At 39.9% G+C, this 27855-nt stretch overlaps 1 protein-coding gene across 2 annotated transcripts; it reads right to left on the minus strand.

Moving 5' to 3' along the window:
- Positions 1-320: 320 nt before the first annotated feature.
- kcnc4 (potassium voltage-gated channel, Shaw-related subfamily, member 4) lies at positions 321-27579 on the minus strand. 2 transcript variants are annotated; one of them, XM_016681144.1, is made up of 4 exons: positions 26302-27579; positions 8970-9894; positions 7486-7659; positions 321-2810 (listed from the first exon to the last, which is right to left on the minus strand). In XM_016681144.1, the coding sequence occupies exons 1-4, from the start codon at positions 26917-26919 to the stop codon at positions 2746-2748; spliced, it is 1782 nt and encodes a 593-aa protein (XP_016536630.1). In that variant the 5' UTR covers positions 26920-27579; the 3' UTR covers positions 321-2745. The 2 variants fall into 2 exon arrangements, with proteins under 2 accessions (XP_016536630.1, XP_007570941.1); XM_007570879.2 differs by having other exon boundaries at positions 321-2813; positions 26302-27574.
- Between the last annotated feature and the right edge of the window lie 276 nt (positions 27580-27855).

Here is a 27855-nt window from a genome sequence, read left to right on the forward strand (position 1 = left end):
ATGCAGGAAGCGTTTATTTGCATGTGATAAACAGCAGTGAGAGAAAGGGACGCGTGTAGCCGAGCGTTAATTAGTGCTGCCTGTCATCTCTGATCTCCATGGAGATGTGATCTGCGTGCCATCTACACCTTTTGCTACATAATCAGGGAGGCAGCAGAGAGCAGGAGGCGCAGCTGTGACTGCCACTGCAGCGCTCCGAGCAGGCGCTACGAGCCGTCTGCTGGTTCATTTATAAATAGCTGCACAGCAGATAACGCTGATGATAAACTCCTGTGCTAATGAGGAACAAAAACAGAAACGACACCAACGTATCTTCAACACCGGGGGGGAGGAAATGGGTTTTATTTGAATTTCTGCATAGAAATACATGCCTTGGAGGTATAACATCACACACTCCCTCCCACACACACACGCACACACACACACACACACACCTGACAGCTAAACTGGGCTAAAATTCACCACAGTTACCTTTATGATCAGTTCAGGCCAAATATTGAACAGATGTGCAGTGTGCTTGTCTGATAACGTTGAATATGTACAACAGGAACTACAGAAAGTAAAAGTAAAAAGGTGAATATTCAAAATAATGATCTCTCGTTGTTGGTTAACAGCTATTTTATGATGCATAAACAGACTTTACAGGTAATTAAACATCTATCATGTTTGTACTGTGCTACATACTTACAGCTGCTTATACGTTACAGACATCGGCGTCAGTATAGAAATAGTTTAAGGACATAAATTAATTTCCCTTTTGCTTTATTAAACATAAGGCCACTATGGTAGAGCATGAGGAATACATTATAAACACGGGTAAAGAAATCATTTTCCTGCTGCTTCTGGGCTTGGAGGCAGCGGGAAACAAAAGCTGATTACATTACGGACATCTAAACTCCATTACTCACCATGAGGCACGAGCGGAACCGATGGCGTTGTACCGTATGTATTTTTACCAGCACGTACAGAAAATCTACCACTTAATCTAATAGAGTCTGCATTTTTGGTCCAGAGTCAACCAGTAACGATGCATCGACTGCACTGAACTAATATGATAAACAGACAATACTGCTCCGCCGACTTATTTTCTCCAGCTTCTGTCAAACTGTCCTAATTTATAAACATTTACAAGTCAACATGTTGCTTAAGCAGCATTGCTTCTGGGCTGTTCCAGACAGACAGATCTGCACATTCTGCAGTATTAGAAGGCAGTGACACAGCAGAAGGCAAACAGTGGAAAATATGATAATCTATGCTCAAAGGTGTCTTAATAACACCTACGGTTCTGTTCAAACCCATCACCGGCATGCACATTGTATCATTTTAGGCTTTTATTGATTTATTTTGAACTGTGAAATGATAAGACAACATACAATTCCAATGATTTGGTTCAATAATCAGGGCCAAGTTTCAGATAAACGCCTCCACTTTTTGAAGTCATCAACAGGCATAAAGTGTTTCTGGCTGGATATCCTGCCTTGATTCTTATAAGGAATAATATTAGTATTTTCATTTTGTGTCCGGGTATTGAGTCTACCTTTAAAAATAACTCTGAAATTTTCAACAACATTGTTGTCAAGTCTAATATTATCTTGGGAAAACTTAACTGTGTCAAAGTTTAAACTTCGGAAATGACTCCTTTAAAACCTTCAACCTCAAGCCAGTAAAAAAAAGTTAAAATCTGATTCTGTACCAGAAAGGAACCAGAAGCTTGTTGATGGATACAGAAATGGTCGACGTATCTGCTAAAAGACCAAATATTAGATGTGCTGCATGTACGTATCAGAGCTGCTCATATTATTTTTGACTCTTGGTGGATAGAAAATCCACAATAAACGTATAGTTGTGCTTCTAATTCTTGTTTTTAGAAATAACTAAAGTTGCATGTTGTGTCATCACTCCACCAGGAAAACTTAACAGTTCAAATAAATAATTAAAAATCCAAAATGAATAAGACACAATATCCCTGTGATAGGTGTGTGTGCTCATATTTCTATAAATGTTGTAATCCCAGTGACTACCTATATAAATGAAAAAAAAAAAAAAAAGCTTTTACTACATATCACAAACTAATAAACAGCAGTCACTCTGAGGACAGTTTTTGTTTGGACTGTAAATTATTTTAAACAAAATCAAAGTTTTTACTATGTTTCTTGCTTGGAGTTTAAGACCTAAATTAGTTAGTTAGTTAGCAGCCAGCTGATCTCTTACTTAATTTATTTATATAATATTACATTTTAGAATTAGATGCATTGCCATGCTGAAAGAAGAACAACAAAAGTGCTTACATAGCTTTGGTGCTTTCTATTTTCCTCTTTCTTTAACTGAGATTCTGTTTTTTACTGCGTAATGCTGCTCTACTGGAGGAAAAATGATTCTTGCAACAGGAATAGTAAAATTTAGGGTTTTACCACTTTGAGCTGTGAAAAAGGAAATAGAACCATTTCCTTTTCAGGGGGAACTGTCTTTTATGAGCCTGTAGCACATAAACTGACAGAAATAAATGGCTTCAGGGCCCTTGAAAGGAGCTATATTGACCAGTTCATTGTGAGTGAATCTGGTACCTTGTTAGATCATGCAATACATGCAAAGTCCTTCGCAAATATGACTGTATATATCTAAAGTTTTATCAGATATGTTACAGGAGGAAACAAAAACGATTCATCTTGATGTACAACATGTGGCTCTGCGGTTTATTTCGACAGCAGGGATTGGACGGCAGACTTCACCCTTGCTCCTCCTTCGTTAGGTCAGAGTGGTGACCTCCGGCTGGGTGTAGTTTCCACTGGTACCGAGAATATCTTTACAGCCTTCTGTGGAGAAACGCAAAAGTAGAGATGAACAACAACAAAAGGTATTTGATTCTGCACAAGAGAAAATGACTTAATGTGTAAAGGAATTTATAAAATTTGAGTTTCACTTTATGAACTGAGTGACTGCTCTAGTGCAATCATGTTAGTACTCTTGAAATAAGAAAAAAAACATGTCACAAGTAACTTTTCAGCAAGATATTGGAGCTTGTTTTAACTCAATAATTCCTCAATACTGATGACAAAGTGTTAGTTCCACTGGCATATCATTTCACTTGTAGATGGGAAAAATGTCTTGTTATAAGAGAAATAATTTACCAGGGTAACAAGTACATTTAAAATGAAAAATAAGGAATTATTTACTTAAAATATGCTCCTACATCTTGTGTCATTTTAGGTGTATTTTGATGTTTGCACTAGAAACTAGACCAAAAATACTTTGATTGTGTGTTTTTGCAGTGCAATTTCTTCACCTACTTGAACAACCCGGTATTAGTTGGATTGCGTTAAAATCTCTAGTTTTGTGACAGACCAGAACAAAATGTTCCATAGAAAACACTTAGAGGGCTCATTCAGTCCTGGCATCAAAATAATCAGCCACCATCCAATCCAATTAATGCAATGAAATGAAAATAATTCAATTGAATAATTAGCTTTTCGCATATAAGCTGCGAGTGCTGAGCTGCGCATCGTGGACGGTGGCAAAGTGTGTGGAGGGAACAAAGCAACATGGAATAACCGAGTTTTTATAATAGATCAGATGTAAAAATTCAGAAAGGTTACAAAATGACTAAAATTATCATTAACTAACTAATAACTATATAAAATACAACGGTAGACCGCAGACAGAAAACGTCTGAGGTGGACAAAAGTCTCTGCTTTGCATCTTTGTGCTGTCACTGGAAAACTACCAGTGAAAGAAAAACAAAAAAAGCAATCTTCTAATTTAACCAGAAGAGTCTCAGGAATATCCAGGTTCATCTGGAACATTTCCTCTGCCTGTTTGCACATCTTCACACGCTCTCATGGTGCACTCTACCCTATGAACGCATTTTGAAAGTGTTTGGTTCTACATGTATAAAGTCATTAATCAGCATTAAGTATTGAAGAAGCTTCCTGTGCTGACTTTATTCAAGTCAACCATTTGTTGGTGCTGTAAGCCTCCATTTAGTGACTCTGAGAGCATCTCTGTCCGTCCATCCATCCGTTCGTCCGTCCATCCGTCCGTCCGTTCGTCCGTCCATCCGTCCGTCCGTCCATCCATCCATCCATCTGTCCGTCCGTTCGTCCGTCCATCCATCCGTCCGTCTCTTGCTCTGCAGCAAGTCATACCTCTTTGGTGAAATATTATCCACACCTTTTTGCCAGCAACTCTCTGGTATCAAGCAGCCCAATCCCCCATGGGCACAGCACTGAAGACCAGAGCCACTGAGTCATAATCTATTTACAACAAGCCTACTGAAAACAGCTTCAGCCACAGAGGCAGCTTTTTTATGCTTGGGGGGAAAAAAAGAGACTTTGAATTTTGAATTTTACCCAAACAATTTTGAACCAAAAGCCCTTTGTTTTTCTAATAATGGTGGTTAATCAGCAGCACATGTATGAGAAATATTTATGAAATAGGACAGCAGCAAGATGTAGGTTTTCTCCTCCCACAATTAACTACAATTAAAATAAACTGTAAGCAAAATGATCAACAAGTCATATCAAACAAGAAAGGAAGCAAGCTAAATTTAGCCTAGTACTTCCATATGAAAACATCTCCAGCTGGAGCAAAATAGAATGATCTTTTTCTTTCACATAATGTTGGCTACTAAGAGACACATGCATGTGAGATGATCCTACAATAGAACAGGATGCTGCTATACAGATGCTCAGCAGATACACTGGATTCAATTAACACGCTCCTCTTTCCACCATAGATTAGTTCTGGGATGTTCTGTCTTTCATCAGCATTTTGTCATTTTTGTGTCTTTTTTTTTTCAGAAATACATCTAAATGACAGCTAAATGACCTCACTTTTTCACAAGAGAACCTGAAATGTTAGTAGGGCGTGGTGTGGGGGTGTTCACACTTTCAGATTATTTTCCTCCATTATTTTTATATATCTCTCATCTCATTTACACTTGAAAGTTGTTGGATGGATGGTAAGTTGTTTGGCATTAACCCAGGCGAAGGCTTTCAGTTTTTGTTCAGTTAGGTTTGCAAAAATGATTTATGTTTAAGTTTTTCAAATTAAGAAGCTTACATATGATTTTTTAGCACTGGATATTTGTAAATAGGTCTCATTCCTCCAGACAGAACCCGAGTCAGGTCTGTAGACCACATTGCTCAAGAACACCGTCAGGCACAGCATCATTATGACCAAACACTTCAATTTTTAGTTTCATGACACAACAGAACATTTCTCCAATAATTAGTATCTTTTTTCAAACTCTAATCTGGCTTTTTGTGTTGTTTTTGGAGTAATGGCTTCTTCTAGCTGAAGGGCTTTTCAGCTCATGTCAGTACAGAATAAGGAGAATCTCTTCAGCTTCAACTAATGAGGTGTTTTGTTTTGTTTTTGTTCTTGCGTCGATTTGACACATTTCACACCCACAGACGTTCCTCTCTGGGACACAGGACATGTCTCCTGCCTGGAGTCACTACAGGCGGCTCCGTGTCATTTTTTACATTTCAGATCAATAGAATATCAATAAAAGAGCTTTGGAGCTGAAATTGCATCATCTATCTGTCTGTGCTGACGAAAACTAATGTTTCTCATGCATGATTTGACACAGGGGACCAAAACACGTCTTGTGTTTAATGGGAAAAGGTCCATACAGTGTAGTATTAGGATTTTAAAAAACAACGATATGGACAGTTTATTTTGTTATTATTTTTGACTGACAGGAGAGCAAACACTGTGGTGAGGTCAAAAGACCTTCAGGAAAAAGGATTGCAGCAACTGATGAGTCTGGTTAAGCTGACTCTGCAACATGACAGTGACCTAAACCACCCCAGTAAATCCACTAATGGCTTGCTAATCACTAGAAATCAGAAGATAAGTTGCTTCGTCAAAACCTTTTGAGAAACCTTAGAGTCACTTGAAACAGGATAAACATGCAAGAAATCCCTGGATCTTATCAATTTAAAGAAAAAAGTCAGACAACTTTCCACAGACAGATAGCTGCAGCTGCATGAAGATGCTCACTTTACTTGTTTCAGACAAAGGAGGGAAGACGACCTAAAAGTAGAAGTAATTATTTCACTTTCATTCCCAGATAGACATGAATAAAGAAACTGGGATTCACAAAGGACCCAGAAGCTGTTTAAAGATGAGTCTCTGGATGCAGAAACACCCCTCACGTTTAAAACAGAGATCCCACCGTTTTTTTCTGGCATCACCAAACACCCCCAGAACGCCTCACATAGCTGAGTTGTTTTTTTGTTTTTTTTTGCACTTTGCTAAATCGCGTTTCACTCGGAGAGGTCATTAGCCTTCTTGCTTTCGGAGAAACAAAAACAGGCCTCATAAATGGAGCACTTACTACAGCCGGGGGCCCGGGAGAGTTTGCATGTTTTTTTTCAACAGCCCATTACATGGACTTTGTACTTGAATGTATTTCCTGAAAGCTCCATCGCTCACTGAGTGTTGATTAATGCTGTTTGTTGCAAGCTGGTGACATGTTGTAACATGCAGGCGGCAAAAAAAAACAACAAAAAAAACGCCATCGGTTTTGGCAGATAAGAGTTGAATTCAAATATTTATGAGATATATTTTTTTCACTCTGTCTGACATTTAATGGGTGAGATGAGATTACCAAAATATGCTGATGTCAAATTTATTTACTAACCACATTTAAAACAACAACAGTTGACAAAAGTCCTTAATAACTAAGCTGCCAATCATAAAATAGAAAATGGTATAAAACGGTGATAAAAACAACTCTGCTAGGATTTCCAAAATCTATTTAGCAGTCAAAGGTTATGAAAAATGAGTAAGTTTTGAAAAGACATTTAAATGAGTCTACGCTGAGCACTGTGGACACATAGATCACCTTTATGTTTTAACTTTAATCTGGGAACATCGAGGAAAAACTGCCTGGCTGACTGCGGTGAATTCAAAGGTGTGTGGCTGCTGAGAGAAGATTGTATAAATCAGACAGAGCTAAATCATTTAAAACTTTAAATGTGAGCAATAAAGTTTTTAAATCAATGCAACAACAGACAGGAAGCGAATCAAGATATTTTGAGACCGGAGTTTAACATCTGCAATCAAAAAAAAGGGTTTTCCTTTGATTGCTAAATATGTTTTCACATTGCGTTTTTTTTTTTTTTTTGTTGAAATGTAAATTATAATTCATTTTTGAAAATAAATTATTATTTTCAAAAATGATGTCACTATGACTATTGTTTCATTAATTATTTATCAGTTCAATTTGCAATCAGATACCAACACCTTGGGAATCAAAAAACTTTGATTCCCATATATGGAAATTATATCTACAACAGTAGAGACATAATGGATTCAACCAAAATAAACTTAATTAAACTGAACTGCATTTCATAAAGAGTGAATTGAATCTTAACTGAACAACTTGATTTGAACAGGATCAGACTGAACTAAAGTAAACGTAATTGAATTGGATTTACTTGAACCGAACTAAATGAAACTAAAGGTGATGTAACCTACCAACATGGACGCTGGGCTCTCCAGACGTTAGGATGAAGCAGGTGCCCTCCTTGTTCTTGCCTCGTCCTCTGGAGCAGCGCAGCGACCACTTCTCATTGGGCGACAGCGGCTGGGTCAGACTGCAGCCTTCCTCGTCTGAAAGGGCCACATTCGCGTCCCCGTTCTGTTTGGAGTCTGACGTGGAGATGAAAACACACAACGACAAGAAAGCCAAAGCCATCACTGAGGGTTCCCCGTGGAGCCAGACCGCGGCTGAGGCATACTGCATTAAAAGCAGCATTTTTGCTGTGATGAAATCCAATTTGACTGAGATGTTATGGGCAGTAATTTGATCGTGGTGGATTTCTGTCTATATGACTAAACGCAGAGCATCTGTTGCAACAGCGCCACGTCTCTGGAATCTGAAAGCCAACCACAGTGGTTTTGTAGTATTAGAAGATACATAGTATTCATCATGAATAGACTTATAAAAACACAATCTATATTTAGGAATATTTAGCATGAAATATGACACACTGCAGTTTCGGTGCTCATAATATGTGACAATATCAGACACAACCACCTGAGTTTAGCAAATAGTTAAAAGAATTGCTCCCCTATTGGCAATATGATAGTTTGTATGTAGAGTTTCTTCCTTGTATGATCTGAAATAATGTTTTACTTGCACAAAATAGATGCAATTTCAGCCTGCATGGTACTTTAATGGGACTGTCCAGAATTTCTTTTTAGGATATTAGTATCATAAAACCCTGGAAGAAAGTTAAAACACTCACTTTTTCATTAGGTAGTTACTGACCAAAATCCTTTACATGTTCCCACAGGAAAATCCCTAGTGGGGCACCGCTTTCTACCTCCATTTCCTGTTAAAGTAACCTTCAACTTCTCAGTAAATAAACACACAAGACTGAAGATTTACGAAGCAGAAAGACTGATGTGACTCTTTTTTTGAGACTGGAGCTAAGACGGTGGAGATGGGCTTTGGAAATGGCTCCTCTCAGACTATCATCACACTTCAGACTGTTCACATTAGATATAAAAGCCCAGAAAAATAAAGAGATTGATTATTTTCCTCTCAACTACAACGGTCTATCAAAAAATAATTCCTACTGGGCGACTTCTGTCTCAGCATTGACGTGGTTGTGGTTTCATAATGAATCTCCACCTCTTACTGCTGCATTAAACAAGTGTGACCACTTATATTATACACATAGAAAACATTAATGATAGTCTGGGCATTTATTTGCGACAGTGACAATGTAAACAGTGATATTACAATAAATTTGCTATATATTGTGAAGTGACCTACTGCAGGATATTATCCAAAAAATAAAATAAAGTCTAAAGTCTAATAAAAGAACCGCAGATCAAAACATCTGAGCTCTTTAAGGCAGTGTGGTCCAAAAAAAAAAAAAAATCAAACGGCATGTAAAGACTGCAATGTATTTTGGTTGAACTGGCCCTTTAGTGTGAAATGTTGGCCTCACCTGAGCGGTTCCTGCTGCTGCTCTCCTCCGCCGCCAGCGGACACGTGTCGCTCTGAGTGCTGTCTATGTGTGAGTTTGTTTCCGATTTCACAAACGAGGCCGAGTCGGTCGGCGCGTCCGGGTTCTGGGTGTGCTTCTTCTTCTTCGGCAGCTTCTGCTTCGCCATGGCCAGCGAGTAGTACATGCCGAAGTTATTGACGATCACGGGGACGGGCATGGCGATGGTCAGCACGCCGGCCAGAGCACACAGCGCCCCCACTATCATACCCAGCCACGTCTGTGGGTACATGTCCCCGTAGCCCAGCGTCGTCATAGTGACCACCGCCCACCAGAAGCTGATGGGGATGTTTTTGAAGTGGTTCTTAGTCTCATTCTTGTTGGTGAATCCGATGCGCTCGGCGTAGTAAATCATGGTGGCAAAGATGAGCACTCCCAATGCGAGGAAGATGACCAGCAGGAGGAACTCGTTGACGCTGGCCCTCAGCGTGTGACCGAGCACGCGCAGGCCCACGAAGTGACGCGTGAGCTTGAAGATCCGCAGAATCCTCACGAAGCGCACCACGCGGAGGAAACCGAGCACGTTGCTGGCCGCCTTGGACGACAGACCCCTCAAACTCATCTCCAGGTAGAAAGGCAGGATGGCCACAAAGTCAATGATGTTGAGTGTGTTCTTGATGAAGGCCAGTTTGCTTGGACAGCAGATGATTCGGACCAGGAACTCAAAGGTAAACCACACCACACAGATTCCCTCCACCATGATGAGCTTTGGGTTGGTGACGGTCTCATTTCTAATCTCCATTCGCGTTATGTTTCCCTCTCTGACGAGCTCTGTAATGTTTTGTTTTACGTCGAAGGCCTCATGCGTCTCCAAGCAGAACGTAGTGATGGACACCAGGATGAAGAACAGAGAGATGATTGCCACTCCCTGTTTGAGACAGATAATCAACATTAATTACCATAATGCCATGTTTTCCTTTTTCCTTAATATTGAAACAACTGACAACGGACGATGAAATGTCAGTCAAGTGACATGCTTTTAAAAAATTGTGTTTAGAACAGTTGCACTGTCATTCTGTTGTCATTTATCCTTGGCGTGTAAAGCTTTGTATGTCAGAGAAAATAATGAGCAGTGTAACCGCCCTGACTTTAGAAGAAAACCAGAATATTTTGGCACATTATTATATTATTTTCTTTCTTTTTTTTAAAAAATATTGTGTTATTTTTATCACAATATTTAAAACTGCTATTCCTGCAGATGGGACTACATTTCCTAGAAAAACTAAACCAATCGTGCTGGGATCCCACACTGTAAAAAAAAACAAAAACAAAAGTCACTAATTTACAGTACAATACCAGCATCTGTATTTAAACTGTATTTGTACAGTAAAATTCTGGAAAATTGTAATTATTGAACTGTTTAAATACTGTAAAACATAACCGTATATTTACTGCATAAATAAGGTTAAATTCTGGCAATTCTGCCGCTATATTATACCATAAATTAGAGACATTTATTTTTACGGTGTAATTTCAGGAGTAAAGCCCATCAGTAACAGCAGGAGTCGCTCTGGCAGTGCCAGCGCTGGCCTCCATTGGAGGCCAGGTATTTTGAATAAATGTAAAGATTTTATTTTATTTGTCATTTAGTTTATAAAATCAACCATTCACACTGAGCAACATGTCCAGGAAAAGTATCTAACAGACGTCGAGGGACTTTGTTTGCTCTTTTGTTAAATCTGTATGTCATTATTAGCCCTCTAAATGCTCTTAGATGTAAACATTCAATATATGTGATAGATTACACTGACTGTATGGAGGGAGCTCACCTGTTCCACAACAATACCTGTGCTGTTTGCATAAACGCTGGGCGCTTACTCATACATACTGTGTGCTAACTGCAGCCTGCGCTAATAGTAAGCTGACTCTCAATCGTTTCTGACTTTACAGCTGGATGAATAATGCTCCTGTAACACGAGCGCAGTCGGAAACCTTCGGGAACCATCTTTTTTCTTTTTTATTTATTCAACTGGGTCTTCTTTTGGGTCTGAGATTAGAAAAACACATAAAGCATGAAAGGCTAGTTACAGGCAAATAAACATAATAAGAACCAGTCTGAGTAATAGGGATTTATTAACTCGTGATGAAAACATTATCAGCATTGTGCTGTTGTAGCGCAGGGGTCGGCCATGACAACGCTCACACAGCCCTTTGGGAAGATGATGACTTTGCCACATGAAGAACAGGGGAAGCCTCAGCTCTGTCCAGGGAGAAACTCACAGGAGACATCCTGACAGGACGAACATAAACACATTGTGCACTGAGGCGAATTACTGCTGTCATTTGGCACATTGAGTTTGCTTAAATGGAGCATAAATTAGAACTCTAATTTTACTATGTGCGACATCTGTGATGCTGATTAACACCCGCGGTAAAGATGTATAAAAATCAGTTTATCATTTGCTTTAGCTGCATGATCTCACACTGAAAATCTTTTGAAAAATCAAACCTTTTAATGTTACTACAGTCATTTGGTAAAGGGAGTGGGAAAATCAGCCTTATGTAAAAGAAATTATTTTTACTAAGACAAGAAATTATCCAGTCACCCAGACTTAACTATAAAGTGTCACATTAGATCCATCTATCTGTCAATTTTCTGTAAAATACTCCTTTTTGTCCTTTCTGGTGTCATATAAAGTGCTTTATATTGCCTTGTGTATGAACAGTGTAATCTAAATAAAATCTTATCTTGAAACTGTTTCTGACTTACCAAAACAAACATAGCAAACATAAATTTGGAGATAAACAATATCCTTATATTTCGGTGTGACAAAACATAACAGCAGAGGAAAACTTTACAGAGCCAAATGCTTTCTCATATCACTGCATTCACATACATATCTTCCTAAAATCCCAGTTTTTCAGCCACCCTCCACTTCCTTTCTTTCACCCATTTACCTTCCTCCCTCATCTCATTGCTAGCATCCCATTAATCTGCTCTCCATCATCTCTCTACCACTTATTGAACTGATGAGAGCTGGTGACACATCAGCACCGGAGACGCCCAGCCTCACACTGACCATCCTCCCCCGCCTTCACTATAGGCTCATCATTAAACCCTCTTACTTCCACCTCCTCACATCCATTCATCCATCCTCAACAACCAATACTTCCTGACATCGCACAGCCCTCAATCACACGCTGTTGGAGCAATCTGTTGAAGCAGAGAGGCAATAAAACCAGAGGCCGCGCGATGCTTGTCAAGAAGACGTTGGTCTAAAAGCATCTGAGTCCATGAAGGTTCATAAAATGCATCTCAGCGCGTGAACTAATTAGTGGTTGCTGAATAAATAACAATTGATAACAATTATAAACCTGTAAAGTTACATCCACGCTCGATCTGTCACAGAAAAAAAATCCAAAACAAGCAATTATGGGGCTGCAAATCCAAACAATAACAGACTGATTACATCAACATGAGTTGCTCTTTTTGTTCACTCTTCCTGTGACTCATTGCACTGAGTGGTTATTGTACCGTCGTTACCCCAACATCGCCTACTGCTCTGCTCTGCTCAGTAAAAGTGAAGCTTTTTTGAAAGCTGTTTAGTAAATCCAGTGAGAGGCATACACTCACTGACATAAAGCAGAGCAATCAGTGAAAAGGAGTCGTTGATGGCAATCCCGAATGCTATTTTGAAAATAATGTCACCAGGTCGAAGACTTAATGCACTTTTAATTCCTTACTTTTTTAATTTAGTCCAAACAGCATAAATAATGAGACTTAAAATGAAAACAAATCCAAATGCACCAGAGTGAACCCCCAAATAATCCACATCCCTGGCTGATTTAGGCTTAAAATGATTTTCATTCAAGCAAGAAGTTTGTTTCTGAGAGGAAATGAGACAGCGTCTCTCAAAAAGAGTACTAATTTCCAGAAAAGTCAGCGTGTTTAATTATTCTTTGTTTTTAAATGGCTTGTTAAAATTTCTCTAAACCATTCCAAGTCATCAGTGGACGATGCTTATGTTTGCTGAGCAGCTTTCCACATGTTTCTGTTAGCATTTGTATGATTTATCCAGGTCTTTGAGTTTGAAAAGCCTTCTAACAGTCTTGTGATCTTTGCCTCCCTCCACAGACTCTGTATCAGATTCAAGTTTGGCTGAGTCATTCAAAAATATTAATATTACCTCCAATAAAATACAAAAACATCTTGCTTAAATCATGTCTGACACAGGTACCTATAGTTTTAGGCTAAACATTAGATCCACATACGTTGAACACTTCTGCTTTTCTTGCACCTGGCTTTAGAATGAGTCGCAGAGCGGATAAACATTCTTGATGCTCTCACGTTTAAAACACAGTGAAACCCAACACGAGATAAACAAAAATGCAATTTAAAATCGCCAAACAGCAGGTCCTTTTTAACACTAAAGAGAAAACTTCTTTCCTCAGTGAGTCCGTGGGCTTCTGCATAGCTTTGACTAACAGATGCCGCACGGGGAGAACTCCAACATTTACTGATGTTACACCAACAAAACAGCTGAGACTAGATAAACCCACCAGCTGCCGCAGTCCTGAAGGCATGTGATGAGATCCCAGCAGCCTGGGGTTTACTGAAACGCCAAATGGTTTATGTTTGAACTCAACAGAGCAGGCAATCTGCACCCAGAGGCGTCTCTGCAGGGACGGTGATCAATGCTCTGACAGACATGAGAACAGTTGAGACGTAAACAAACAGTGTAACAATTACGTGACCTCACACCTATTGAGCGTGTGTCTGCAGGGAGCTGCGAGAGTAACGCTCACGTAGTAGACCAAAGGGAAGTAGTTATTTCTCTTGTTCGTTATTTCTGTGTAAATGTGAGTGTTTGCCAAGAAACCGCTGTGTGTGGCTCCGTTAATGCTTAACACAAAGAGAAACTGAGCATTAGAAACTCTAAAGACGTCATCTAGTGTCTCCAACTTGAACTGTGTAAAAGCAAAAAAGGAAATCTTCTTAGAGGGAACCAGTTGTGGCATAAAGCTGCTGATTTCTGTGCAGTTAAGGGATTTGGAAATGGGTTAGAGGCCATTGCAAACATACAAAGTTGAGAAACATCTAATTCCTGATCCATATGGTTCAATAAGGAGTTCTTCCATCCTCTCAAGCGACAACAGCTGCAACTCTTCTCGGGAGAGTTTCCACAACGTTTAGGAGTCTGATTATGGGAACTTTTAAATAGCCTTCCAGCAGGACATTTATCTTTCAGTTTTCATTATATTTCTTTCAAAAAGGGGGCGGGCTTATTGAAATCGATACTCTGTGCAAGTTCTTTCCCACCAAACTCGCTCCTCCATGTGGACCCTGCTTTGTGCACTTGTGTCAAGTCATATTGGAAAAGGAAGGGATCAGGACTCAAACTATTTCCTTAAACTTGACTAATTTAGCAGGCTGCTGCAAAATGGCCACAGTTACCAATGTAGTACACAACGGATCCAGTGGCACCCCCAGAACATTTCCATAGGGGTGCCCAGATAGGGAGAGGGGAGATTTAAGGAGGCACCCCCGTTATCAGAGTGACACAAGAATAAATGCTATAAGGACACTCACACTCCCCATACACTCTCTACACTCCCAGGTCCAGGTAACAACACCCAAAAGGGGCAACCAGGTCCTGGACCCAGGAGATGGTCCCTTTCATTCCAGGGTGGCGCTGCATGCACCAGAGGCGAAGCTGATTGGACAGACCCTCGTCTGGATGTCATTAATTGTGTCCAGCTCCATGGCCTTATACGTCTTAGTCATGAGAATGCAAGTGAGAGAGTCTGAGTTGTTGAATAGATGATGGTTGTAGAAGTTTTGTCCTGCAATTGGTGGGTTGACCATTTGATCTCTGCTCTGTCTGTCTCTGTCTTTGTGTCCTTGGTCACCCGCCTTGCCTGCTGGCGGTGGTCAGCTGCATGGCAGCTTCACCTCTCTTAGACTGCCCCAGGGTAGCTCTGGCTACTATCCAGCAGCCTGCCACCACCAGCCAGTGAATGGGTGCAGAAATGGCTGAATGACTGAATGCAGTGTAAAGCGCTTTGGGGTCATCTAGACTTTAAAAAATACAGGCAGTTTACGGTTTACAATAAAATTGGGACCCATGCCGACATGACATCTTGGAGATAGAAAACCCTTCCTGTACCCCCAGTGATGCACCCCAAGGCCCTGGGTGTGGTGTGATGGAGCAGGTGGAGGAAGAGGGGATGGAGAAGAAAATCCCCTCCCAGTGAACCAGCTCCACCTCTAACCACCAAGAGAGAAAAGTCTTGGGACATCATTGGTGGTTCCACAGCAGCACCGCCACCAAGGCCCATAGAGCCCAAGGCCATGCACCCAACCCCAACCCAAAACATTACCTACATCCACCGCAACATATGGACAACTCCCAGAATGCATTAGACATTAGGCGCCCATTAAAATTAATTTCCTCTTCCTGGGAAGCTTTTAACAATTGAATGATTTCCTCTATTTCCTGAAAATGTTTCCTTTCTCTTTTCTTCTTGTGAAATTAATTGACTTAAAAAGAGGAAAAATAATAACCTCCGGTTTTCATGGAACGCCGTCCATGTTCTCGGACGCTTAGGACCAGGAACAGAGTGGTTGACATTTCCATTTCCAACAATAAACCTTCATTGGGTCAGCAGGAATATCTTGAACAGTTGAGAAAAAGCCCGTAGACTGCAAATCAAAATACGTCAGACAGAATCTATGATGTCCAGTTTGAGGTTATTTCTCAAACTGGACTGCAGTTAGAAGGAATGTTGCACATTCTTTCTAACTGCAAACATTTGTGAGTTTATTGCTAAATCCATTGTTCCAAAAAGCCCACAAACCTCTGGCCAACATCTCACTGCTCCTAGCATTTTATTGCTCAGTCATTTAAGTAATTGTCAAAGCATAATGTTATCAGGTTTCAGTGTGCAGATTACAGCCGAGCTCCCCAACGGGGGCAGAAGGGGGAGAAGCGGCTCAATCCTAGCCGGACAAATTAGAGCCGAAGGAACAAAAGCAGGACAAATATCAAGCAGCAGGAAGGACAAAAAGCTGAAAAACAACAAGCAGCAGGTTGTGATCGGCAGCAGCTGAGGGGTCCCCTCACAGTCATCACAGCAAGCTGCCGAGCATCACGCTGAGCTGCCACCAGTACGGACATGCTATGCGCAAGGGGACCAGTAACAAACCCACTGAGCTCTCCACTGAGATAATAAGAGCAGCCGGCTCTGATGTTGCTGGAACGCATGTCACACTAATTCGTGTCTGCAAGTCTTGTTCACCTGAGGACAAAGCATTAATCTCCACCACTCAGCCTGACAGCCACATCTCTGCTGGGCACTTCATTATCAGACATTTATATTTCATAATTTCACAGAGCCAAAAATATCTGGAAAAATGGCGGTGATTACACATGATGTATAGCTGGATGAAATTATTACGGCGGGTCTGAGTCGGGGTTCTTGCGGGGGGCTATATGTCATTTTGCACTTTATTAGACCTTCATGTATGACCAGCAGAAGCAGCAGAGCGGCGCTCAGCCGGCAGGTGAGAGGGTGAGGAGCCTCCTCCACAGAGGGGAGACACAAGTGGATCGTGAGGGTCGTTCACACAAGCAGCACTGCACACTGTCTGTGTCTAACGTGGAAACTTCGAGAGCGAAACCTCTCTGACCAATCAGAGGATCAGGAGCAGCTTCAATAAGAAAATGTTTTTTTTTTAAGAGGATTACTCAAGTATGCAGTCAAAGATGTGTTTTAGTTTTTAATCAATCCATATAATAAGGTGAGATCCTTTTCGCAGTGTGAATATGGGATATTAACCACCAATGATGTCCCAAAGTTTTTTTTTTTTTTATGTCTGTGCTGTTAATTAGGACTAAGTTATCGGTTTTGACTCCAAATTATTATAAAAAAAATGTTAAGTAGCTTCTCTTGTGAAATAATAAATAAATTTTTGCAAATCAGATTTTTTCTTTGGTTCCACTTCAAGAGTCACAACTAAGACAGATAAAAGCTTTATCTGTAAAAATCGAGAAATGATTTGTGTAGAACCCGCCTGACAACACGAAGTAGGCTGAAGGGTCTCACAGAGAAACACTTTCTGCCCCAACCTAAGGAACCCGAGATCAGATGTGAAACGAGGTCATTACAAAAACCCTCATATCACACCTGCTCAAACTCAGAGAACCTTTAAGGAAAATATTCTGCAAACTCTGGGGGAAATGTGAGAGCTTAATGTTTTCATCCTGCTACTTCTGGCATAAAGCTAGCGCAACATTTTGGAAAATTAACATTTCAGTCAAACACGGCCAGAGCTGCTTTGCCGATTCAGAACCAGGACATTCGTTGATGGAGGCATGAACTTTGCTCTCTCTCTTTGCAGAGCATAACTATTTGGTATTATTATAAATTGTTTGCTAAAAGTGACCTATAAATTAACTTTTCAATCTTTAGTTTGTCCCCGTAGGGAAATTGAAGCTTTGCTCAAGCAAAGAGGAATCACACACAGCAAAATCAGACGAATTACATCCACAAAATTTTGCAGCAACAGCCGTTGTGGCAATATAGAAAATAAAAATATAAACAGTAAAACTGGCGCTTTAGGCCAGCTGGAGCTCCATGTTATTGACTTTCATTTAAAAACGTTACTGCTTCAGTGAAAAAGGACATTTTATATATTTCTCTCAACCAGCGGAGAGGCAATAACGGCAGTCAAGAGGTAACTGTGAAAAAGCTGCTAGGAGAAAGTCTTTAAAAAGACTCTGATGCGTTGAGGTCATGGAAAATCAAATCCTAGCATTCAAAAAAAAAAAAAAAAGGTTAACAATTAAACAACACTGGGAATAACTTAATTTAGTTAAGTTATTCCCAGTGGCTCTCATTTATATAGAGCCATTTCACAACAAATTCCATCACAAGGTGCAAATTCAGTACATTCAGTTTATTGGTAAAAAAAAGTTTTAGACGTAAGGAAACAAAGACACTTGGATCTGTTCTGAAGAAGCATGTAGATGGTTGAATGCATTGGGTCACTAACTCTGTAGGTAAAGTTCTTAAACAATACTGACTTTTTTTTTTTAAGATGCCATTTATTCATTTGTTAGGGATAAACTCAGTTCCCAAACCACAGGCAACAATTTCATCAAAACAAGGACAAAAAGCTGCACAAAATTTAGCTGCAAAATAAAACTGCACAAATCACAGTAAAAAAAAGAAAAAAAAGAGGTAATCACAAAAGTAGTACAGTTCTGACAAATGATCCATAATATTACTTAAAAACAAATGATATGAACTGAGAGGCTCTCAGTAAGAGAAAACAATGACCAGATAATCTGGAGAGTTCCACATTGCATTGCTGGGAATTTGACAAACGTAAAAGAGCTTGACCATTAAAGGTTTTATGGGTCAACAACGTAACTGTAAAGTCAATTTTAAAACGCCATAAGCCAAAGAAGTAAACAAGGGCATGCTTTCTGGTGCATTTTAAAAGATTAGCTACAGAACACTGAAGCAGCTGTTAATGCGAAAGGGAGATTAGCTAAAATCAACAAATTGCACCAATCTGTTTGTAATGAAACGAAAGCCTTGATCATTTGATATCCTGTGGGGCAGGAGAAAACTTTACCTACCTGCTTTGTGCAGTGTACTGGTCCAATTGGCAGGTGACGAGATGCTAGCATGTGTAGTTTCTCTGCAACCCTCCGAATGATTTTTAACCAAATAATAGTGGGTGTGTGCACTGTAAACCCAAATGTTCTTTTACATAATAAGCAAACCTATTACTACTAATCTTTTCATTGTTTTTTTTTTAAAGGTGGGATTGTTACTAAACAAAATGTGAATTGTAAACTACTCAAAGTGAGTATTTGCTGTGCTAATGGCTCTGAGCTCTCATTCACAAGTTGTTACCGGTGTGAATTTTGTTTGGTCGTTCAGCTGTTCAATTCTGTTTTGATTTTTTTCTCTAACTGCCTCATTTGATTCACGAAGAGCCCATTGAGGATGGAGGAGAATTATTTTTTTCTTTTGCATTCTTGTGCAAAAGTTGTAGATTGTCTTGACAAAGCTCTGCATTTTGTAAAAGCAACATGGATGTCAGCATAAATTGAACTTTCTACACTTCTTGTTCTGAAATACCCTCCTGCTCATTGTTTTTGCATTGATGTTTAAAGTCTTCAACATTGTGAGATGTTTAATCAGCTTTACATGTTTAAAATGTTACTTTTGCATTTAGAAAAAAAATAAATCAATTGTAATTTACATCTAACTATTCTAATGAACTTGAGTTTTGATTACTGATTAACATGAGCAACTTATTAGTAACTTATTAGTACTGAAACCTTGAGTTCTTTGATTAGACGCGACTTTATGTAGACAGAGCTTGATTTGTTTGGTTTTTGATTTTGTAGAATCTAGACCATCCCATACTGAGTGCAGCTTTCGTAACGATTACTTATTCGGGTTTATAGTTTATATATTTGAGCCTGCATGCTTAATTAGGAGGGTTTGTATTTGTGCACCTCTCTTTTTGAAAGCCATTAAAGTTGCTTGTTTGTATGGTTATCGCATTTTAATTCCATGTACAGGGAATAGAACAATTGAAAAAAATATATATATTTGTAGGCTGAAAATTAATATGACATTAATGCCCAGGAATGCATGTGCACCTCTCACTGCCGCTGTGGTTTCTTGACTCCTACTTTTACGCATTTAAGCGATCCAGTTTGTGGTCAGAAACGGGCAGATAACTAAGTCTATCTGCCTTTCTCATTTCCTTCCTCCCGTCTCTCTGAAACACCATAGGAGCTGTAAAGCTGCCAGTCCAATTCCTGGACATTAACTTAAAAAATAAAAATAAAAAATTGGACACTGAAGCAAAGCCACCTCCATACGTACAGCTAAGAGCAGCAAATCAGTCAGACGATCCCTCACTAGGTTTTTAGTTTGGTTTCCGATAGAAGAGACAGACAAACCTTTGTCTAACCTTTGTCTATTAGTTCACAGAGTGAGGAGACACAAAGAAACTGAGCCCAGATCCATCCCACCATCAGAGATGTTGGTTTCTATTTATAGTTATTATGCTCTACAAAGCACCGTCGTGGTTCTCGACTGTCTGAGAAGCCACTAATGGATTTCATACTCAGAATTTCACTTTAATTTAAGCATGGATGGATCAAACCTGGGTTTTTTTTTTTTTTAATCTCCAGAACAGCACTTTATGTTGTTTTTAAACCTTTTGGAGCATCTTTCACTCTTACTAACCGGGAAGCAGTCCGAGGTTGGAAAGATTCCTGTTTTTCCTTTTATGACTTCCCAGAGACTGAGCACCGGTCCAAAGACAACATGTGTGACGATCTGTGAAGTCGACTGTCCAAAAACCCTTTTTCCTGGAAGCAACTCTCTGACTTCCAGAGATTTAGCATCTTATCCTATAAAACAGGGCCCAACTTGCAGTGATATTTCTTGCAGGCTGTTTAATAATCAGCATCCAGTACTCCTGTGTCTTACATATTAATTTATGTGATAATTTGAATTACATAAACGCAGATTTTCCCACACAATCCGACGTCATAAAAAAGGCAAACTACTCCTTTCACATGATCACTGGAACATAGAAATGCACTGGTTTTGATGCTGGCATCTGACAAGATGTAATATTTATCGCTTGTTTCATAATTGGTTACTATGTTATGTTTTTATGGTGTAAAGCATTTAGAATGTGCAATACAAAATCAACTTTACTTGACTTTTGACAGACATTTTCTCTGCTGTTGAAACAGACGTTTATCCTGTATTATTTATTCCTAGTGACCTTTGACTTATGGCCGGATGCATCAGCTCAGGTGAGGGAGTCTGTTTCTAGGACAATTATTAGTTGTGCAGAATACAAAACAAGAAGTCCTGTTTTTGTTTGTCACTACATGGACACAAAAAAAAAACATGTAGAAGAAATTCCTCTTGTAAATTGCAACTAAAATGTAATAATATGACCGAACTGCAAAATGGAGCGAACCGAAAACTGAATGACAGCTGGAGAAAAAGAGGAATCGTTTAGATCAGCATATATTCGTGTGTGAGAACAAAATCTAACCAAAGGTATTTGGTAAGACTCAAAGATGCTCTCTGTTGAATTTCTACTTTGTGTTGATTGGTCACATAAAATCCCCCAAAATACGCTGGAGTTTGTGATCGCAATCTGAAATAATGTGGAACAAGTTCAAGACTCTGCAAATATTCTTCCACGTTTAAACTGGTCAGCCATTTAAATGCAGCTGGTTTCAAATGCAGAACTTCTAACTGGAGTATTTAAAAAAATAATAATAATAACTCACATGAATAAAGTGGTCATGACACAGGAAATTCAGATGACCTTAGCAGATTTTGGTCTTTGCGAGGATGTGGCTGTAACGACGCACAGATGAGCTTTTAGAAATCACATTACCTGAACTTAGCTCAGAAGCTCTCTGAAATAAAAAGGTCATAAAAGTAACGCGAGTCCCTTCATCCTCTAAGAGAGCACGCTCTCATAATGCACACTCTGAGTAAACACACATACATGTTCTGCTCAGAGAGGAAGTGGACAGAGCATTATGACTGGGTCAATATGAAACTGCTTGCACTATGGATTCAAATCTACACAGTTGTTTTATTTTATTTATTTTTTTTATTATTTTTTTCTGCAGAACTTCCCAAATGGATTCATCCACAAACAAACGGACAGACGTGATGAACTGGCAGGTGCAGTGAAGGTCCTGTGAAGCAACGCAGATGCTTCAGACATCCCCTGACTGAACCGTTAAATAAACAGTTGCAGCTTAACTGGACTGCACATTACATTATACTTGTGCGAAACGGAGAGTTTCTGAACAGACCACTTAGCTACGCACACAAACAGATGTTGCAGAAAGAACAAACCTTTCTCGGCTAAGCGCATTTTCTTTTCTGGCCTGACAACTCCTGCTGATGACACTTGATACTTGCTTTCATGGTTACTTCAATGAACACTCTGCAGCTTTTGTTATTGAGCCATTAGGCATATAGCAGCATTTCAATAGCCTACAGCTGGAGTGCCGCATCTTCAGCGGTGCAAAGAACGAAAGCAAGCTAAGCTCAACGAGTTCATGTTCGATCTGTCACAAAGCACTGTCTGTTTTATTTAAGTCTGAGAAGAGGGTATGTAATTGCCTTGATATGTCAGTTGTATTTATTTTTCACAGAGGGATGTTTGTTTACTACCAGAAACGTCTGGCTTCCACCACTTTGTAAAGTGGACAACACCGAGTGATCATCTCTGCTGTTTCATTTTGGGTGTGCATTCAGTGTGTTTCTATTTATTTGTCTACGTTTGGGTCATATATATCTGTTTTTCCTTTCAGATGAAGAAACCTAGACTTAGTCTGATTCCCACACATTTAACATCACAGTCTTGCACATCCAAAGTGGAGCGAACTTAATGAAATGAGTGCTTTGCATAACAGACACCTCGGCAGCTCTGCAGGAGTTCAAGGTGCACGAAGAGGCAATTATTTTCCTCACTGCACTGTGAAAGAAGCATTGCTGAGAAAGAAGCCAATGTTTACACTATCCTTCTTTTCTTCTTTGAAATTTCATGCATTATCACAGACAATGATGTGAGCGCGCTCTTTGTTAGCTGGCTATCTGTTCAGCATCCCCTTGACTGCTTGCTTACAGCTCTGCCGCGTGAGATCTATAAAACTGCTGCTGGACGTGCAGCACAGCGCACGCATTGCCGAAGGAGTTTGCTCACCTCTCCAAATCGTTAAATTCAGGCCTTTCAATCACTTCTATAGACAGAGGTGCATCAAATCCAGATCAGAGGAACGTAAACTGCTTCTGCAAATGTTTTGTGTACAAAAAGGGTTTGCTTTTCGCAGCTTGGTGAATTGCAGGGAGCCAATCATGACGGGTTCCACCGGAGCAATAAGTCTACTGTAAAATTTCAGTTGAAAATGTCTAAACCCGTCGTTTCAGTTGCCAGAAAGCTGCAAAGAGCCAGATGAAGTGTTACAAAGCTGGACTCTAGAGCAGTGGAGTCGTGCTCTCTGGGTTGATGAATCATGCTTTGTCTGGGATTCCAAAGAAGTCCACTGCCAGGAAAACAGCACTTGGTCTGACTGCTTTGCGTCAAAAGTAAAGTTTGGAGCAGAGAGGATTGTGGCGTGGGGTAGTTTTTCAGGACCGGTGTTTTTGGTTACAGTAGAACAAACCTTTAGCATCCAAGTACCTTTGGGGCTGGGTCCTTGATGTTCCAAGATGACTGTGCACTAATGAAGTTTGGTGTGGAAAAAAAGTTGACTGGACTTACAACTGATAAAACACCTTTGGGATAAATTGGAGAAGTAAATGTGAGCCACGTCTTTTTGCCCAACATCATTGTCTGATCTCACAAATGCAATTCTGGAAGCATGTTCAGAAATTCCTATAAACACCTTGTAAATGACCTCCTGACGTGAGCTGAAGCTGCTATGGCTGCAATGGTTGGACCGCCACAATATTAAGGACTTTGTATAGAAAATAGGTTGTCATTAAAGTTTGTTCGTGTGTAAAGGCAAGACAAGTGACTCGATAGTTTTAAATGTATCAATCAGAAATCCACTTCAGCGCACATAACAATCATAGACAGCAGATATCGAGAGTTAAGCACAGTCGGCTTTATTTTACTCACATATTGAACACGTGTTACCTGTAAGCAAATCATTTCATTGCACTTACTGGAATTAATGTATAATAAATAACTTTTTATTGTATTTAAGCATCTTCCGGTATTACAAAGATAAACGGTAATAAAAAACAATCCGATAGAACTCGAATAGGCCCAGATTTTATTCTCTAGATATTCCAAGCTGGTACAGACAAAAACTAAAGACTTGCAGTAAAAAAAAAGATCAGCCATCTAAGCCTTACGCACCACACTTTTAAGATTTAATTCGCAAGGAAATTTGGAAACCATGCATCAGCATGCTTCCTCTTAAAAGTTATGTGCTACTTTGCTTTTATGAATCTCATAAAACCCAAATAAAATATAACAAAGGCTGTGATTATAGCAAACTGTGAGAAAGTTAAACGACGACTGTTTCCACACACAATGAAAGCAGGCAGATAGCAGCTAGATATGTTTGTCACAATTGTGTAATTATAAATGTTCTTTATCTCTGATCAGCATTGAATGTGAAGTGTTTACTCAATCGAACATTATTGGCTTATGAGTGATAAAAATGAGTACACGTGTGTGTTCTCTGACACGCATTCAGAGCTTGTACAAATTTTCAAAGGCCACTTTCCTAAAAACCTTTAATCTACAAGAATCTTTTATAAGTCACACTTTATCTTGAGTCTAGAGAGCAAATGATCAGCTGTTTCAAAGTTCAAAATAGTTACACTTATCCAGTCTGATCTTGATGCTTCTGTACTGAACAAAGATTCTTTATGGCACAGTTTGAGTTTAATGAAAAATGTATTATATTTGTGTAAACATAAAACAAAATAACTTTTATGAGTTTTTTGTATCAGAACTACCACAACATTAGACAAAAAAAAAACACAATAATGTACTCTCAAACCAGAACTGTATTATTCTGCTCCTATTCTTTACAACACAGCATTTTGCTTGAAGAAGCTTCACTCTATGAGTGAAAAAAATGATAAAGATTCTGAGCTTATCGTAAAATAATGCTAAAACCTCTTTTCACCTTGTTCTCATGAACAAAAAATCACGTTTTTCATCTTGTGGGTTTGATGTATCATAACACGCCCTAATATCAACTGGATTGGGATAATGACTAATATGGTTTTAAATTAAGATGAAGTTTTTTTAAGTGTTGAAAAACAACAGTGTAATTCTGGTGATGGAAACAGAAAAAAAAGAGCTAGCTAAAAAGTTATTGTGTCTTTGCAAGTAGCTTTCTACCCTAATGTTTTATTATTAGTAGCTTTTAGAACATTTCATTAAATCTCCAAGGAATTTACCATTCATCTATCCAGAGGGGAAAAGTCAAGGCCGAATGAAAAATAGCAGTGGGATATTAAATTAAATGTGGAATTATCACAAAGTGTTAAAATTCAGTACAGTGACAATGTATGGAAATGCACTGATCATTTTTTTCCTGACCAACACCGATTGCATAGCAAGGCTGATTCCAGTTTTAACTGGTTGTGAGTATTTTCATTCATGCAGCATGCAAGAATATGAAATGTGCTCTGGGTGCTTTGATAGAGAAAGCTGCTTTGAATTTAGCAGAAAATGAAGGAAACAAGATTACATACAGTGGACGCCTTTGCAGGTGTTAGTGACCACAATATCCGGACAATATAGCGAAACTCCTTAATATTGAGAACGCTTCTAAAAATGTCTCATGTCCATTTTAATAGTTTAAACACAAAATATGCATAAATACACACAGTGGAAACCGAATTAGCGTTACCATAGACTTACTTCCGCTTTTAGAGCTGTAGCCAATCACCACATGGAAAATAAATTCTGTTCCTGGATTGGCTGAAAACGTCCACCAATAGCATGTCAAATAGCAACATGTATTATAAGTCGATTTTTTATAAAAAAAATTTTGGCTATTTTCTAAATAAAAAAATCCACAAAAAGGAAAATCTGTGAATATTGAACCGCTAATAGTATCTGGAGTCAATCGTATCCCACTTATGTATTAATATACACTGCTCAAAAAAATAAAGGGAACACTAAATAACACATCCTAGATCTGAATGAATGATATATTCTCATTGAATACTTTGTTCTGTACAAAGCCGAATGTGCTGACAACAAAATCACACAAAAATCATCAATGGAAATCAAATTTATTAACCAATGGAGGCCTGGATTTGGAGCCACACACAAAATTAAAGTGAAATGTTCCCTTTATTTTTTTGAGAAGTATATATGTCCTTAGCATCTTTCAGATCTTAATGAAAAATATTAAGCCATCAATGAATAGTGAGGGGAAAGATCAGCTTTTTCAGTATTTCTCCTGTCATAGTGGATAAAGCAAAAGATTATGCTGATTCATTGATTGTTGTGTCTCTTTTTATTTGTTCAGATTTAATAAATTATACCAGTGTCATGGACTTCACTGACTGGTTACTTTAATTTATCACTTTTATAATTAATGCGTTCATATTTGTAAGACTATGAATCTATAAACGCACAGTAATTCTGCTGCCTGACTGGCTGAAACTTTTGGGGACACTTGTTGATACTGACCAAGAAAAAAAAAAAACATCTTCAAAAGATGCTCTCAATCTGGAAATAAGGTGCATCCAAAGAGAACCCACCAGCTGAACTCACCCTGGCTGCTCTGGAGGTGTACGGGTCGTCAAACAAGGCCCACACTTTGGGTCGCCAAACTTCCCAGCACCCCCTGGACCTGTCGCTGCGGTCCTCAATGCCGAACCGTCGCGGCGTGTCTCTGTCGTCGTCTGTGTCCTCCGGGTTGGGCGGCTCGAATATCTCCAGAGCCTCTTCCGCGTCCCGGTGCTGCCGGTAGGTCATCCAGCAGCACGGTTCCACGTCGGTGTCATCTATCCCCCAGAAGGCCAGCTCCTCCTCGAACAGCGGGCCGCACACGTCCGCCGGACAGTGCAGCTTCCCGGTCCGGTAGTAGTTGAGCACATAGGCAAAGATGCCCGGGTGTCGGTCAAAGAAGAACTCCGAGACGCTCGGGAGCTCGGCGTCCGATTCTGAGCAGCAGCCCTGGGAGTCCGGTTCGGCCAGCCAGGCCAGGCGCGTCCCCGGCAGGGTCCGCAGGGTGCTCTTGTAGGTCTCATGCCGGGTGCCGCCGACGTTGATGATGATTTTTTCCGAGTCCTCCCCTCTGGCCATCTCCTCCTTCAGACATGATTTAGACGGAGGTTTGTTTCCTGACTTGCGCCCTCGGTAAGTCGAAACGCACACAGAGCTGATCATTTAGAAGCTTGTTGCTCCCCGCTGCTCCCCGCTGCTGGCCGCTGGTCTGATCAGAAGGCTGGGAGAAGGAAGGTGCGTCCTCATGTCAGAGTCAGTGACCCATGACTTTCTGCTGCCAGAAAACAGAAACGAGCGGATAAAAGTGAAGGAAACCACCTGTAGGAGACCTCTCTACGGCTAAGATGTTTTCAGCTGATGTTTCCCCCCACCCCGTACTCAGCAGGTGATTATTTTTGGTTTATTTACACGCAGTTGGCTTTTTACGCACACCAAACGCGCCCTATCCAAAACAAATCTCTCCGTTTTAGACCAAATCCGACCTCCAGCTCTAATCCATGTTAACTTTCCACCTCTCTCCACTCACAAAAAGACGGGGACGCTGATCCCGGTAAGAGGAACTACTCCGAGACAGGCTGCGCTAAAAACCGGGCTCTTGTGGCGCGCCAGATGTGAGCTCGTTTTGCAGCTGGGGATGTGTTACACCTCCTGAAGCGCAGCCTCTTTTCCCTTAGCGACACAGTCCGGTTGGACGGAGCGCAGAACAACAGGCTGACCGAGTTAACTCTTTGCCTGCCGAGGGCTGACGCATCATTTATTGAATCCCCGACTCCCTCTAATTAACACGGCAGACTCATCAAGTGTTTGTGCGGCAAAGAGAGAGGAGAGCAATAACCCTGGTTAATTAAGCCTGTTTACTTCCCCTCCAGGTTGAGGTGCATTGAACATTCATTAAATGCAATTATCTGTTATTTGACGCTAGAAATGTTTTGTTTAATCTGGTGAAAATGATTTCAATTCTTGCACACAGACACAATCTAATTATTTCATCTTATTGAACTGATTAATTCAACGTTAAATGTTTAGTTTTTGTTTCTTTTCTCGCCCCCTCAATGATTTTGTTTATTTAATAAGTAAATTACAGCTCACAGTTTGATC

Source organism: Poecilia formosa, unplaced genomic scaffold (genome assembly GCF_000485575.1).
Source record: "Poecilia formosa unplaced genomic scaffold, Poecilia_formosa-5.1.2 Scaffold270, whole genome shotgun sequence".
Classification (NCBI taxonomy): Eukaryota; Metazoa; Chordata; class Actinopteri; order Cyprinodontiformes; family Poeciliidae; genus Poecilia; species Poecilia formosa.

Coding starts and splice junctions, on each gene's coding strand:
- kcnc4 (XM_007570879.2), bottom strand. CDS start 26,919: ATGATCAGCTCTGTGTGCGTTTCGACTTACCGAGGGCGCAAGTCAGGA. Junction 7,660..8,969: donor CAGCAGCAGGAACCGCTCAG/GTGAGGCCAACA, acceptor TCTCCACGTCAG/ACTCCAAACAGAACGGGGAC. Junction 2,814..7,485: donor AGAGCCCAGCGTCCATGTTG/GTAGGTTACATC, acceptor GTTTCTCCACAG/AAGGCTGTAAAGATATTCTC.